Source organism: Stegostoma tigrinum, chromosome 12 (genome assembly GCF_030684315.1).
Source record: "Stegostoma tigrinum isolate sSteTig4 chromosome 12, sSteTig4.hap1, whole genome shotgun sequence".
NCBI lineage: Eukaryota > Metazoa > Chordata > Chondrichthyes > Orectolobiformes > Stegostomatidae > Stegostoma > Stegostoma tigrinum.
The window spans coordinates 36,614,741-36,631,899 of record NC_081365.1 but is presented as its reverse complement, the minus strand read 5'-3'; the positions used below and the strand labels follow the sequence as shown (position 1 = coordinate 36,631,899).

Sequence of the window (17,159 nt, the reverse complement as noted above, 5' to 3'; positions counted from 1 at the left end):
GGATCTTGTCTCTATGTTAGATGGGCTAAGGAGTGGTAGATGGAGTTTAATTTAGATAAATGAGAGACGCTGCATTTTGGAAAGGAAAATCAGGGCAGGACTTGTACACTTAATGGTAAGGTCTTGGGGAGTGACATGACCCACTATCACTAGTATCCTTACATACAGATGAGGAAGGACACCACTTTGATTGGGACAACACATGCACCCTAGGACAAGCCAAACAGAGACACGCATGAGAATTCCTAGAAGCATGGCATTCCAACCGGAACTCCATCAACAAACACATTGATTTAGAACCCATCTACCACCCTCTGAGAAAAAGAACAGGAAATGACATCACCAATGCAGGAAATGACATCAATCCAAGGAAACCTAAACAGATAAATAAAAAGCGGGACGTGACACCAGCGCTTCACCGGAGGCTCACTGATGATGTTACCTAGAATGGTGACGAAATGTCTGAAAACGAACCTTCCAGCTCAGTGAGCAAACTCACATCCAGAACCTCAACCTGAGCTACGAATCTTCTCAAAACTCGCTAGCCCTGGGGAGTGTTGCTGAACAAAGACCTTGGAGTGCAGGCTCATAGTTCCTTGAAAGTGGAGTCACAATTGGATAGTATAGTGATGAAGATGCTTGGTATGCTTGCTTTTATTGTTCATTGTGTTGAAATTAACCGTTGGGAGGTCAGGTTGCAAATGTACAGGACATTGGTTAGGCCACCTTTGGAGTATTGGACTATTGCTTGCAATTCTGGTATCCCAGCAATAGGAAGGATGTTCTGAAACTTGAAAGGGTTCAGAAAAGATTTACAATGATTTTGCCAGTGTTGGAGGGTTAGGGTTATAGACAGATTGAATAGACAGGTGCCACTTTTCCTGGAATGTTGGAGGCTGACCTTCTGAAGGTTTATAAAATCATGAGGGGCATGGATAGGGTAAATAGGCAAGGTCTCCCTCAACCCGGGGAAAAGCCTAAAACTAGAGGGAACAGGTTTAAGTTGAAAGGGGTAACTCTTTCACGCAGAGGGTGGTGCATGTATGGAATGAGCTGCCAGGGGAAGTGGTGGAGGCTGGTACAATTACAATATTTAAAAGACATCTGAATGGTTATATGCAAAGGAAGAATTCAGACAGACAGGAGCCAGATAATGGCAAACAGAACTAGATTTATTTATGACATCTGGTCGGCTTGGACGAGTTGGACCGAGAGGCCAGTTTCTGTGCTGTACATCTCTCTGATTTTTCTGTGTATTTACGGTTTAATGCTACGACGGAGAAGGCAGTGACTTGGACATTTTTCTCATGTGGCCAGCAGATGTTCAGAAGACCTGATTCAAATCTCAAGCAGTGTGAAAGTTCCCATTGTCTGATACCTCCTGCTTTCAAAATTCTTGGGAGTTAGTTTGCCCCTTAACTTTTTAAATATGCAACCAATACCAGTGCATATCAGAAGATATTACATGTTGATGTTTGGTATACCATCCTGGTATACAGGTAGTTCTGCTATAACGTGTTCCGTTAATGCAAATTGGCTGTAACGTAATTGACTAGTGGATGCTGTTTGTATAACATGAGCTTCCTGCTGTACATTTATAGTGATTTTCCTATTGCGGTTTCTCTATAACATAATTTTCTATGGTGACTTTCAATAGCATGAAGTCACACAAAAATGCAATAATCGTGTTATAGAACTACCTGTATTTCCTGTCCCAGTGGCAGGACAGAACCATCATATTGATGATATAGATAACAAAGTGTGAAGCTGGATGAACACAGCAGGCCAAGCAGCATCTCAGGAGCACAAAAGTTGACGTTTCGGCCTAGACCCTTCATCAGAGAGCCTCTCTGATGAAGGGTCTAGGCCCGAAACATCAGCTTTTGTGCTCCTGAGATGCTGCTTGGCCTGCTGTGTTCATCCAGCTTCACACTTTGTTATCCTGGATTCTCCAGCATCTGCAGTTCACATTATCTCTGATATTGATGATATAATTGTGTTCACTCTGGAGCAAATGGCTCTGGAAAGCCTCAACATTGATTCTAGATCCCACGAAATATTGTAGCAAAAAGGGCAAGGAAGCCTGATAATCTCCTCCTCCACCACCGCCCCTCCCACGACATGTTGAACATCGCATGAAAAATAATACTGGGAACGGAAGGGGCACAAATGTGTTCGCAATAGAGGTCTTTAGTATTAGTAAAAATGTCTAAGTAGCAATATTGTTAATAGACTGGCCAGGCTTAAAGAACATCTGTGGCAGATGACGAAGGAATCAGAAAGAGGGAAAAACCTTCTTTCTCATCATCACCAATCTACCTGTTGAAGGTATATCTAAAGGTAAAGTTGCCAAAGTCTCATAGAACCATAAGAGAGAAATATTTAACGTTAGGGTTACTGTAGCTCAGCTGGCTGCAAGGTTGAAAATAGTGGGTTCTTCATGGTAACCTCATGACAAGAATGATTGTCACAAGTGTGTGATAACTGAATTCCCTCTTCACACTGAAGATGCATCCTACAGTGTGATGCAACCACTGTTAGATGGGATAATGGAGGCAGCATGCTATCAACATCTGAGCAATACCACAACCAATGGATTAGATCAGTAGTCTACTCTGCAGTCTTCCCACATCTAGTTGTGAAAGACAGTGTGCGTTTAAATAATTAACCTGAGGAGAAAGTTCCACTGACTTCCCCATCCTCAGTATGGTTGAAGCCTAGTGCATCTGTGAAAATATGTAGATGCAAGCATTTTCAAGTGACTTGATCCATCTTGGCCTGTTCCTACAACTCTGCCTTTAATTTGATTCATTCCACGTGATATTATGAAATGCCTGAAGACACTGGACATTGCAAAATCTATAATCCTGACACCATCCCAGCAGTAGTATTGAATATTTGTATTCCAGAGCTAGCCATGCTCTTAAACAAGTTTTTTTTTCAGAACAGCTCGAAGCCTGGCATCTGTGCAACCATGTAGAAAATTGCCCAAATACGTGTGTCCACAAAAAGCAGGATAAGTCCAATTTGGCCAATTACTACCCATCAGTCTACTCTCAATCATCAGACAAGTGATAAAGAAATTGTCAATAATGATATTAGGAAGCGTCTACAGAATAATAACCTGCTTGCTCAGTTTGAGTTTCAGCAGCATTACTCAGCGCTAGAACTTATTACAGCCTTAGTTGTAACGTGGACACAGCTGAATTTCAGATACAAAATGAGAGAAAGGTTACCCTTGGCATCAAGGCAGCATTTGACTAAGTACAGCATCAGAGAGTTTCAGTAAAATTTAAGTAAGTGGGAATCAGTGAATGGTGGTGGGAGGACAATCGGCATTAAGGAAGGTGTTTAGGATCTTTGAAGACCAACCATCTAAGCCCTAGGATGTTGTTGGAGGAATTAGTCAGGATCATGCCCTAGAGCCACTCATGTTCAGGTGCTTCATCCATCATAGATCTGAAGTGGGAATGTTCACTGTACAGTGTGCTCATTGCCATTTGAAATGGATGTATATAACAAAACATAGCTAATGTTCAAGCTTGGACTAAGTGGCGTAAATACTGTTCTAATAAGAGCGGGTCACAATTTGGATATTCTGTGGGAAATGACTCATTTTCTTAATTCCTCAAAGCTTTTACAAGGACTACAAAGAACAAGTTAGGAGTTTAATCTAATGATCTCTGATTCACTGGATGAATGCAAAGCTAACAATACTTGGGCCTGCATAGCAAAGCAATGTGCTTGGTTGGCATCCCATTGTTTAAAAGTTCACTGCCTCCCCTCTCAGTGCATCATGCAACAAGACCGTCCTATGTACCGTGCAAAAGATGTACTGGAGCAAGTCACAAACTTGTGAACCCCACCAGCTAGAAGGAAAAGATGGCAAGTGCATGTGAACACTGCCACCTACAAGTTTCCCTCCCAATTGTACATCTGAACCTAAAAGCAATTTGTCATTCCTTCATTGTTGCTTGGTTAAAAATGGTGGATGGATATCTTAATGATATTACACCACGAGGAATCCAGTTGTTCAAGATGGTAGCTCATCACCATATTCTCTGGCAATAAATTCTAACCTTAGTAGCACCACTTCAGAAAAATGAAGAAATATGTTCTTTTAGAAGTATGTTCAACGTAGAAAAGCTGCATTTGGTCAATTGTACAGTTCTGGTTCTTAAAGTTCTACTCTTTCACCATAACCATGTAGATATTTCCTTTCTGAAGTGCATATCCAATTCCTTTTTGAAGGCAGTGTATTTCAAATTATAACTACTTGTTTCATGAAAGAAAGTCTGACTCTTTCCCACCACGTTTCTGCTGTCCCCACCCCGTCCTCTTTGACAGTTATCATAAATTTGTATCTGCTGTGTTCTGACCTGTCAGTAGGAACAATTTAATGTTTTTTCACAAGAAGATCACTTTAAGTGATTCTATTAAGTTACTTCATTTTCTGTACTCCTAGGAGAACAGTCCCCACCTCTCCAGGCTGGCAATATAATCATAGCCCCTGATCCCTGACATTCCTCATATATCCATTGAGAAAGACAAAGGCAGCCTTGGGAACACAATCATCTGCAAGTTCCCCTCCAAGTCACTCATCTTCCTGACTTGGAAACATATTGCCATTCCTTCACTGTTATTGGGTCAAAATCCTGGAATTTCCTCAAATACCATTATGGACCAACCGACAGCAAATGAACTCCAGCAATTCAAGAAGGCACCTTGTCACAACCTTGTTAAAGACAACTGTCCAGCTGCCAACACCTAATCCCACAGAGAATTTTTTTATAAACTACACCATGGGGCGTCACAATGGTTAGCACTGCTGCCCCACACCAACAGGGACCCAGGTTTGATTCTACTCTTGGATGACTGTCGGGTGTTTGCACAGTCTCTCCATGTTTGTATGGGTTTCCTGAGTGCTCCGGTCTCCTCCCACAGACCAATGATGCGTACGCAATGCTAATTGGCCATTCCGTCCAGAGATGTACAGGCTTGTAGATCTGCCACAGTAAATGCAAAGTTTTGGGGATAGGTTAGGGGCTGCTCTTAGAATCGGTGTGGTCATGGTGGGTTGAATGGCCTCCTTCCATGTTGTAGGGATTCTATGAACAAGACCTTGGCATTTTCGTGAATGTCATAGTTGTACTCAGTATTCTGGCTGAGGTCTTGCCTGTGGTTTATTTAAAAAAGGCATAGTCTTTATGTAGCCTTTAGCACAGATGATAGTAAGTCTGTTTATTTGGCTGTAGATAATGCCTGGACCTCATCCAACTGCATTAGTTAATTTTATCAGTATTACTAATGCAATACCTCCTTTTTTATTCCTATCAATAGGATGCATTGCGGGTGATGCGACAAATTGATGATAGGATAGTCCACGAATTAAATACTATTATCCCTACAGCATCCTTTGCTGGGAAGATTGATGCAAGTCAAACATGCAAGCAACTTTATGAATCAGTAAGTAATGCCCTATTCGTTTTTTCCAATTTTTTTTTCTTTTTTGTTTTTAAGCTTTTTATCCAACTAGTAACATAGTAAAAAAGACCCCACAAAAACAAAGTTGAAGTCTGATTTATAATGTGCAACTCATTGCGTGGTGGGCTAGTTAAATTTTGATGGTTAAAAAGGTGACCAGTTCATTCAAGTATGAGACTTGGGGGTTCAAGTGCATAGATTTTTAAAATCTTATGAATAGACGTAGAATGTAGTCAAGAAGGCCAATGGAATGCTGGCCTTTATGTCTTGATAAATGGGATACAAAGATGCAGAAGTTATGGAGCAGTTATGCAAATCCCTGGTTCGATACAACTTGCAGTGCTGTTTGCAGATCTTAGCACCACATCTTAGGAAGGATATATTGGCATTGGGGAAAGTACAACATACATTTACAGCAATGATACCTGAATTCCAATGTTCAAGTTGTGAGGAGAGATTATACAAATTAGGTTTTCTTTTCTCCAGTATTTAGAAGGTTAAGCAGTGATCTGATCAAAGTCTTCAAGATATTAACTAGAAAAGACAGGGTAGCTAAAGAGAGAAATTATTTCCATTAGTTTAGGATTCTGGAACTAGAGGTGTAATCTGAGAATTAGAATTATAAAGTTGTTCAGGAGAGATGTTGGAAAGCATTTCCACACAAAGGGTGCTGGCTGTTTTGGAACTCTCTTCCACAAACTGCAGTAGATACTGGATCAGTTGTTAGTTTAAGACCTGGGGTAGGTAAGCTTTTGTTAAGCGAAGGCAATAAGCGATATGGGCCAAAGACAAGTATAGGGAGTTAGGCCACAGATCAGCCGTAATTACATTGAATGGCGGAACAGGCTGAAGAGGCTGAATGAACGTCCTGTTCCTCTGCTCCTACATATCTATGGTCACATTAATTCATATCTTCAATTTCTTTGCTGGGTATTGATAAATATTTTTCTGATTAGTGCATGTTTTATGTGAGTGAACTGGACCTAAACAAAGTAGAATTGGGGATTTTGCATTGTAAGCTGAAAAATTCCACATCTAGTTCCACTGTAAGGCATGGACCTTAGGTGCTATATTTAATTGGTTGAGCTCAAATCGGAGACATCTGACCTTGTCACAATTGTAGCCAGCTTCATTTCATTGGTGTTTAATTAAAGCCGAAAGAGAGAAGTTCTTGCATCCTCAAAACCTTTGTTTAAATCCTGCTCAAATTAAAGTCTAGATAAAGGAAAACTAGGAAAAGCCACAAAAACTGCAGATGCTGGAATCCAAGGTAGACAAATGGGGGCCTGGAAGAACAAATACTGCCTGGCTTGCTATGGTCTTAGTGTCCTATTTCAAATTAAAGTCTGTTTGACCTAATAATCTTAGGTAAAACAAGCTTGTGTAGTATATAATCACTTCCTGGTACAACAACTACATAGCTTCCCATCTGGCACAATTCTCAGAGGCATCGTAATTTCTGCTTTGGAACTGGGCATGTGATCCATTGGAAGAGAGTATACTTGTCTGCTGTCATGAATTTTATTGGGATACCAGGAAGACGTTCACTCTGCCTGATCTATACTCAGGCAGAACCTTGATTCAGTCTTGCAATAAACTTAATACAAGATTGATGTCATGATCCGATCCATACTTGGTTGTCCATTTACATTTCCCCAAGGTGACCATCAAAATACACCACTTCATTTCACACCAGATGATTCTATTTCACCAGCACTCTGTCACAGACTGAATGCCTCAATTAATGACAGTATTAGTCAGTTATTGATTGCCTGTCTCTGCCTTTGAAAAATGTAATTAGAAACTTAAGAAGGAACAAGGACGGTTTGTCTGGTGACAGAGTAGCCGTATGCAAGCCTATGCACGTATGAACAAGAAGCAGGAGTAAGACATTCTGCCCCATGAAGCTGCTCTACCATTTAGTAAGGTCATGGCTGAAATGATTGTAACCTCAAATCCACAATATCATGTACACCGAAACCTTTCATCCTCTTGCTTACCAAGAATTCTGTGTAGCTCTGGGGGGGTTCTTGTGGCACAGGGGTAATGCTCATACCTTTGAGCTAGTTGGACTGGATTCAAGTCCCACTTGCTCCAGAGATGTGTCATAATATATCTGAACATGTTGATTGAAAATCCATCTCTGGCTTTAAACATTCAGTCTGTTTCCATTGTCTTTTCAGGAAGAAAATTCTAAAGACTTCTCACTCCCTGTGAGAAACACTTTTGCCTCCTTTCTGTTTTAAATGGCAATCCCTTATTTTAAACAGTGACTTTTGGTTCTAGATTCTCCCAGAACAAGAAATATCCTCTCCATAGCTAACACTGTCATGACCCCTCGGGATCTTCAATTTTTCAATCAAGCTGCCTCCTATCCTACTAAACTCCAGTGGATATAAGCCTAGCATGCCTAATCTTTCCCTTGTAAGACAGCCCCTCCAAATTAGTTTGCGAAATTTTCTTTCAACTTCTGAAGCATTTACATCCTTAAGAGACACACTGTTATACATACTGGAGGATATAGGCTGGTCAGGTGGGCTGATCAGTGGCTAATGGGATTCAGTCTGGATCAGTGGGATGTGATGTGTTTTGGACAGAATCAGCATATTTGGCTGTTAATAAAATGTGAGGCTGGATGAACATAACAGGCCCAGCAGCATCTCGGGAGCACAAAAGCTGACATTTCGGGCCTAGACCCTTCATCAGGCTCTCTGATGAAGGGTCTAGGCCCGAAATGTCAGCTTTTGTGCTCCTGAGATGCTGCTGGGCCTGCTGTGTTCATCCAGCCTCACATTTTATTATCTTAGATTCTCCGGCATCTGCAGTTCCCATTATCACTGAAACATATTTGGCTGTTAACCAGTTTAAGATGTTGAGACCTGAGGACTTCTCCAGCAAGCTGATAATGGAGGTAGACTTCTGAGCCTGGGGCTTGTCCGTCCGCCCACTTCTCTTTTTGTTTCTTTTCATTTTTTCTCTTTTATTTTACTTACCGCTTTTTGAAAAGCTTGGCCTCTGTGATGGCGTTTGGCAGTCAGCCAGTCAGCCCTGGCCATACTCATGGCGGCGGTGTCGGAGTTTGGGTTCCTGGTGGCATCTGCGCCATTGAGGTGGTCCTAACGTTGACCCAGAGGTGAATTTGGGCCCAGTACGAGACCCTGCTGCATCAGGGACTCATGTTGGCGGCTTAGGTGGTGGCTGCATTGACAAGGACTCTTAGTGGCAAGGGTATTGGTGGAGGTGAGATAACACTGAGGAGTAGTGACTTTTATTCTAGTAGCAGTGGCGCAATGAAGGGTCTTGTGCCTGGCCAGGGGGCCCATGCCAGAGCACTTAACAAGAAGGACTATAAAGTTGAACACTTCTTTATTTATATATTCTTCTGCCCTTCTATGATTTGGTTTATTTCTCTGTTTTAAGATGGCGTCGGAGAGTGGTGACACTGTACAACACTTTTAACTGTATTTTGTAACAAAATACGCATGACGATAAATAAATCAAATCAGCTTAGGTCTCTCCCATAAAACTGAAACATAACCTCCCTAATTTTGTCTTTAATTTCTTTTACAATAAATAATAGAGTTCTGTTAGCGTTTCTAATGATACAGGTGATTTTGGGGTGCTTATTCTACTCCCTGACTGACAATACTCCAATTATTAAAGATTCACCTAATCACAACAGTTTTTTTTAAGGTTGCATAGAGATATAAAGAATGGTCTAAAATGTGTGCCCTATTTCCAAATATATTTCCAGTTTTAAATATCATTACACTGCTTATTGTGTTTTTCATCATAATACTCATCCACTTGTTTCTCTAAATTTGCTTTTATTTACTTGTGTAGCCCAGAAAATGGACCATGATATGTCTACTGCATCAAGTCAAACCAAGCGAAAGAATTCTATGCTGCAAGCTTGGTCAATTTTGTGTATCTATCTTCCTTTTTTTTTCTCTTTTAGCTAAAACAGGCACACACTAGTAGGGAAAAAGCCATAAAGACCTGCATAAACCAAAGCTCCAGTAGGGTGAACAAACTACGAGAAGAGAGAAATAAAGACATGGATAATTTAACGCTACTAAAACGACTTCGGAAAGAACAAACAAATGTAAGACATGCACTGAGTCTATCAACCACACACATAGTTTCCTTCCTTTGAAACTTTTTGTTTTAAAATATACTTTTGATGTGGATGTGCCAAACTTAAATGTTTTTAATAAATGATGCAGGAAACTTAAACTAGAATTGTACGGTTGAAACTTTTTTTTGTTGCAGAGGTGCTGCTGACTATTAGCATTAAAATAATGTTTATTTGTTTTAGGTATATTATAACATTATTCAATTGCTTGATAACACATCAGAGATGATGTGTGGTCTGCTGCTGAAGTTTTCAAATAAAACAAATACTTAACTGACGAATTTGACCTATTGAGAACAATAAACAATAATATTTGTAGTTCTGAGTACATTTATTTACTGAAATAATGAAACTTTAAAAAATGATTTGGCTCAAGTCCTTTTTTTGCTAAAGAAATTTCTCTTCTAAATAAATAGAATTAAGTTTCTTTTTGTGAAACAAGACTCGCTTTATTTAAACATTGAAAGCAGTCCCTAATGGATACATGGAAATGGGTAGGTAACTACTTATCCTAATTTTTCCTTTCATTGTTCGATAGAAATTGCTGACCACCAGCTCATGTCTCTTTCAGGCTCACGTCAGTAATTCAAAGGGTAGGATCATAAGTGCAAGGCTTTGTCACATCACTGTTCTGAAAATTGCTCCAGCAGAGCAAGAACTGCAGATGCTGGAGTCGGAGATAAGTGTGGAGCTGGAGGAAGGGAGCAGGAAAGTTGACGCCTGACCCAAAACATCAACTTTCCTGCTGCTGTGATGCTGCCTGGCCTGCTGTCTTCCTCCAGCTCCACACTGTGTTATCGCTGTTCTGAAAACGTTCTGTGACTGAATTCCACTTGCCGTAGTACTTCTCAATAATAAATCCAGCGTTCTTGTTAGTTGCAGCTTCAACAAATTGAGTGGTTTTGTCTATGGTAATAAGGTATCTATTTGAATTGAAAGCCCTCATCACTGGAATCAGTTTTGTCAACTTGAACTGAAATGTCCAGTGCACTGGCTGCCACCCAACATGTTGCAGAATGGCCCAAGCACTGACTGAGAGGGAACACAGGTCTCTGAATTGGTGCAGTAGTTCTAGAGAAGGAGAGAGAGTTTGTACCTGTTCTAGGCCTCCTGTTGTAGTGAGTCCCAAATGCTGCTCTATCTAGCCTTGTGTCGTCCTCCAATTCCTCATATAGACTAAGGGGCTCCTTTTGTAAGATTCCCTTGACTAAGCATTTGCTTTCTCCTCTAGACTCATAACAAGGTATCCAATATGGCAGAATAACACAAGGCATATTTTCAGAATAAACACTGAAAGAGTGCTGGTAAAAGCTTGACAAAACATTCTCGACATGTTTGAGGTCCTCTTCACAGCTCCAGTAGAAAGTGAACAATAAATGACAAGTATCCCTTTCTAGTAATATTTGAAATTCACCTCAACCCTACTCCCAAACAAGAAATCACATTAAGACGAGTAATTGTTTCTAAAATGCTTTGTGCTTTTTCCTTTAATGAACACAAGTTGATATTTTAACTGATACTTAACCACCAACAATCATCCGTTTGTCCCAGAGGCTTCACTTCCTTTACTAAAATGGTACCTTGCCATGAGCAACTGTTGAGGTTTGAGGCCTCATCTTGGAGGCTATATAGTGCCTGGACCTACTAATGAAAGTATCGCACTATGTGCCATTCTTCATTTTAGCCAACGTTATTTGAACGGTATTGTATTTCAATACATTGCATGCGTTTTTGTTCAATCTCCTGAAGTTACACTTATGAATTCAGAGATCACATAATAAAATGAGAATGTTGTAACTAAAGGAGTTCTCTTCACCTTTCACAATTTCAAAGCTAAATTGAAAATAATAAACATAGATTCCTTTAATTCCATTTTTAAGTGAATTGTAGATGTTATTGTCACTTATTTTGTCATCAAATTAATATTGTATTAGGAGTTTAATGTTTTACAAAACGTTATGAAAATAATTGATCTTTTCTCAGACCAATTCCCATGCGCAGTTTATTCAAATCTCTGCAGAAATTGGCAAGATTTCAATCATGAATGCTTACAAGTATTTTTATCCTCTTCAATGTTCTCCCATTCTGAAGGTGATGACGTATGCTGGCATAATATTCTACCAATTCTGAGTGACCTGTAGTAGTTTTTCTAAGTGCTTATTTATCTTGTTTTTGTCTTAACTATCTTGGTTCACAGGCTGTCTGGTTGTGGTGAATTTTTCATCTGACCTTAATTCTACCCTTACCCAAGTTCTCACAATTTCCAGCAAGTGTTTTTTGTTTTTCCCCAGTCATCACAACCCAAGCTGCTGATTGTAGCTTCAACAATATCCTGGTTCTGATCATAAGCTCAAATAAATCTTTCCTGTTTTTTCAGCTTTGTAGAGGACACTCTGTTAGTAAAGAAAAATCTCACATTTGAACAACTTTGTCTCAGTTAGAACTGTTGATGTGAGAAGACCATCACAAACCCTTGTTCATTTGTATTCCTCCTGACTTGTTAATAAAAACTCAGCATGCTGTGTTACCTGTGATTAGTAATACTCAGGTCCACATTTTGCAGTCGAAATAGAGCTCAACTGTTAATAATATGAACTGGAGAGAGAAGGAAGAGGAAAGAGACAAGCATCGTTTTGCAGCTTGGTTGATTAAAATTATCCTAGACAAAGTACTTTTGTAGTGTAGACATTGTAATGAAGAGGGATAGAGAACGTTGGAGTCTGAATGGTGATATAAAATGCATTGAAATGCCTGCAATCAGTGTACTTGTTTCTATAGAAATGATGTCCATTTCATAGTAGATGGATTCGGTCCAATTCTTGTGCCTATCTCTTTAATGCATTCATACCTTATCGGCATGGTGGTCAGTACTATTGGCCAGGAGCTCAAGTTCAATTCCAGCGTTGGAATACTGTGGAGTTTTCACACTTTCCCCACGTTTGCATGTGCTTCATCCATGTGCTCCAGTTTCCTCCCACAGTCAAAGATGTGCGGGTCAGTTGGATTGGCCGTGCTAAATTGCCCCATAGTGTCCAGGGGTGTGCTGGTTAGGTGTGGTAAATGCGAGGTGTTGGGGTAAAGGGTGGGGCCTGGGTGTGATGCTCATCAAAGGATCAGTGCAGACTTGCTGGATCAAATGGCTTCCTGCACTGTAAGATTCTATGATAATATAAATCACTCTGCCTGTTGTAACTTATTCTATATTTGCATTCTGTCTTTGTGTCTATGTTTCAGTTGAAATTGATGCAGTCTGAATTAAATGTTGAGGAGGTTGTCAATGACAGAAGTTGGAAGGTAAGGACCATTCTTGCATTTTTCTGTTAATATTTCTATATTGGAAAACAGTAAAATTGTATGAAAACTAAATCATCATCCGAATGGTTATATAAGCTGTTTTGAAATAGTTTGTTTGTCATCTAGATCAGTGGTTCTTAAACCTTTTTGAAGGGGGCCTTTCCAATGGAATTGTAATCAGAGACACCCTACCCAACCATAATAAAACAAAAAAACTGAGGAAACTGGCAATCTGAAACAAAATAGAAATTGCTAAAGAAATGCAGTAGGTCTGACCGCCTCTGTACAGAGAGAAAGCAGAGTTAATATTTCAGGTCCAGTGACGCCTTTTCAGAACCGATATTAACTGGAAACTGCTTATATGCTGAAAATGGAGAAGGAGAAGAGGGTAAAGGAGTAAGCAATAGATATAGATGGAGCCCAGAGGGGGAAGAGAGTTAAGCAAGCAAAGGAATAAATAGTGGTAAGCCAGAGAGATGAAAAAGCTATAATAAGGACCATTAGTAAGTGAAAATGGGTTGGCTGCGCTGAAAACAGCCCATGTTGTGACAGGGTGTAGGAATCGGTAAAGAACATGGAAGGTGGTGTTCAGACCTTCAAATTATTGAACTCAATATTGAATTCTGAAGACTGCAGGGTCCCCATGTAGAAAGTGAAATGCTGCTCTTCCAGCTTGCACAGAGCCTCACTGGAGCACTGTTGCAAGCCTGAGACACACATGTTGGTCTGGGAACACAGTGGTGTGTTGAAGTGGCAGGCAACAAGAACCTCAGGGTTTTGTTTGTAATGAACAGGACACGAGTGTTCTGCAACGTGGTCACCCAGTCTGTGTTTAAACTCTCACATAGAGGACGCCACATTGTGGGCAGCAAATATAGTAGACTAGATTGAATTAAGTGCAGGTAAATTGCGGCTTCACCAGGAAGGCGTCTGGGCATTTGGATGCTCAGGAGGTAAACAAGCGGATATAACACCTTATGCAATTGCATGAGGAGGTGCTATGGGGGGGATGTTGGGTAGTGGGCCAGGTTGTCCTGGAGTACATAGTCCCTGCAGAAGCTGACAAGTCAGGGAAGGGGAATATGCGTCTGGTGGTGACATCCCACAGGAGGTGACAAAAATAGCTTATGATTCGTTGGATGTGGAGACTGGTGAGATGGTAGGTGAGGACCCGGGAACCCTTTGGTGTTATGGGAGGGAAGAGAAGGAGTGAGGGCAGCAGACACACCTAATGACCCTGTCAACCCCAATCGTAGGGAATTCTCGGTGGAGGAAAAAGATAGACATTTCTGAGGACACCTTGCAGAAGAGGCATCACCAGAACAGCTGCAACAGAGATGGAGAAACTGAGAGAATGGAATGTATTCTTTACAGAAAGTAGGGTGTGAGGGCATAGTCAATGTAACTGTGGGAGTGACTGGGTTTGTAGTGGCTGTTGGTGGCCAACCTATCCTCAGAGGTATAGAGGAAGGGAAGTATCCAAGATGGACCGGGTAAGGTGAGAGCAGGGTGGAAATTGGAAGCAAAATTAATAAGTTTTTCTAATTCCATACAGGAGAGGGAAGCAGCACCGATAGTGTCATTGATGTGCTGTGAAAAGTATTTACCCCACCTGACCATCCCATCTAAATAAAACACTTATTTCTGAATGTAAAGTTCATCAGTCCTGTTATAAGGGCATGCATGAAATTTCACCGTGTTGGCAAGTATGCTGAATAGTGACAAGATTGATGATGTGGAACTCTTTCAACAATGTCCTGCAGCTGCACTGATGCTTTCTGACACGCTTAACTACGTATCAAGTACGAGGGCAGTCAATAGAGAGTCTTCCATTTTGCAGCGATGGGGTACTGTGCATGGCTGAATGCTGCCCTGAAGATGAAGGTAGCTTATTTCACCTCAGTTCCAGCATTCAGCTCCTCTATTTACATTCCACTCATTTACAACGCCACTTCCACTCGACTTACCCTGAATCTGCCAACACATGCTGGAACTCTGGACCTACTCTACTGCACCCAATTTCCTGTTCTGTGACCTTTCTTGGATCTGAATTAGAGAGTCCTATTTGACGATGGAACGTGATGCGGCTTGGTTCAGTTCTGTTCTTGCTCAATATACACGCTCTCTTTCGATCACCAAACCTCCTTCCACACAACCAAACTCAGTACCACTGCCAATTTGTACCAGCACTATTATCAGCTTACCTAATTTATTAACTACCTCAGAGTGGGCTAACAATTGAACTCAAACCTTAGCAATTTGTGAAACTCTATTTCATGTTGAGCTGTGCACTTCCTGAGACATGAGAAGAAATTCACGACACGTTCTGAACTCTCCTAATTTGTGAAAGTTGGATGGTGAAAGAAGAAAACAAGAGGGAGTTGAAATCTGGAGTAATCGTTTCAAGCTCTTAAGTTATTAAAAAAATAAACCTTTTTATTCTTTTAAGGTCTTCAAGGAACGCTGCAGAAATCATTACAAGCCTTCAACCAACCTGTGACATGAAAGCACTGTGACGACAAGCCAAATCCTGCCTACCTGTGGCTTGAGAAGTATGAATCAGATGATAGTTGTTGAGAGTAAAGTGCAGTGGACCATTTCAGGGACCGTTTATAGGTATAATAAACAAAAAGTTTTGGATTTGATGGACTTATAATTGTGGGGAAACTGGCAGTTCTGGCAATCACTTAAAATAGCTCATAAAAATGGTTCTAACAAACTAAGTATGATGTAAGCTTTCTGTGAACTTTACAAAAACATGCTTGTCCATCTTGAATATCTTGTGACAGTTTTGTGCATGGTTTAAGCGTTTTTTTAAAAACTGCACAATGGAACAGATCATGTAAGTTGTTGCAAAGCAAAGTATCTGAAGGTTTTCGTAGCCTCATTTACTAGAATGTTTTTCCCTTTGTCCCATGTAGGATCATTAGATAACTTGGATGTCAAGACAATTTTTTAAAGTTTTATCTCCCTCAAATTGCCCAATCCAACTTAATTTGCAATAAGATACCAGACTCGCTGTTTGTTTTTATGGTTATACAATTATAAGTTGCACTTGCTTTTTTAAAAAAAACTACTGCCCTTCAGAACTGGACTCCTATTTAATCACAATTGGAATTGCTACAATGTCGCTCAGACTGTCTCAGCGAGTTGAAGTGAAAGGAAAATACTCATCTGCCAAAACCCGACTGGTCAGGTTTATATCTGGTAATCGGGTAGGTGCACAGTACAAATACCAATGATTTAAGCTGCACAATTATAGAAGCCTGAGAATTTAACTCATAATTCAGACATTACAGTTTGGTATTTGAATCTATGACATTCAGGCCAGGATTTAAACATTTGCTGTAACTTTATTGTAAATGACATTTGAATAACTAAGTAATGTCAAATTAGAATCTTTGCAGATGTTTCACTGACTGCCTCATCTACAGTTCAAAACACACTATTGGTATGTGCAGGTTATTGTCTCGGGTGTTCAATTTAAAGAGTCCTCAAGTTACTTATTCCAAGCAGTAGGGCAGAAACAAGAGGGGCCAAATCTGCCAGCAATTTAGCATGCTTTAAAGCTTGCTGGGTGGTATGTTTGATTGGGAATGGGGCACCAGAATCTTTTTATTTCCTTTCCCTGATGCCTAAATGCCCATGCAAGAGTTCCTCCTGAGCCTGGGCACTGATCAAATTGGTTGCTCTTTCTTACAAAAAGCAGTGATCGGTTCAAAGTCTAAAGGTATTTTTCAGTCATTCCTGCCAGTTACCTTAATTTCTAGTGTCACATTGGCAATAATGGTCTGCTTAGCCTTGTGTTGGGTGGTGGAGTTGTTATATTCAAGTATTCTCCATTAAAGATAAACAAGATGGGGAAGGGTGTTATACGCCAAAGCCATTTAGAAGCTCTTTTCAATAAAATCTGCCCGATTTGACTGCAGTAATACTTACAAAAATCATGAATTGCCTCTATGTTGGCTGAAGGAACATTGTTATCTGTATTACTGTATCCATTGAAACAGTGATTCTACTGGAACTTGTCAAGGTTCCATTTTTTAAAAAATAGAACTCAAGAATCAACAGTTCTTAAATCTAGAGAAAATGTGGTTCTGTTCCTGTCTATTCATGTGTATTTAAATATTGGACATGTTCTGATATGTGCAATCTGGAGTTTTAACTTCTGAAGAAATCACATCGTTCCAATGTTTTATTTCTGGAGAGTATGTCCCATTAGTAATAAAAATCCACTGGTGCTTTT

The 17,159-nt window shown here is 40.3% G+C and overlaps 1 protein-coding gene across 2 annotated transcripts in view; it reads left to right on the top strand.

The window, feature by feature from the left end:
• The window catches only part of mix23 (mitochondrial matrix import factor 23), a 19,528-nt gene extending 2,369 nt beyond the window's left edge, over window positions 1-17,159 (top strand). For both annotated transcript variants that reach the window (XM_048540282.2, XM_048540283.2), the window contains exons 2-5: window positions 5,341-5,466; window positions 9,443-9,589; window positions 12,854-12,913; window positions 15,363-17,159. In XM_048540282.2, the coding sequence (XP_048396239.1) occupies window positions 5,341-5,466; window positions 9,443-9,589; window positions 12,854-12,913; window positions 15,363-15,413 (384 nt within the window). In that variant the 3' untranslated portion in view covers window positions 15,414-17,159. The remainder of the gene's footprint in view (window positions 1-5,340; window positions 5,467-9,442; window positions 9,590-12,853; window positions 12,914-15,362) is intronic.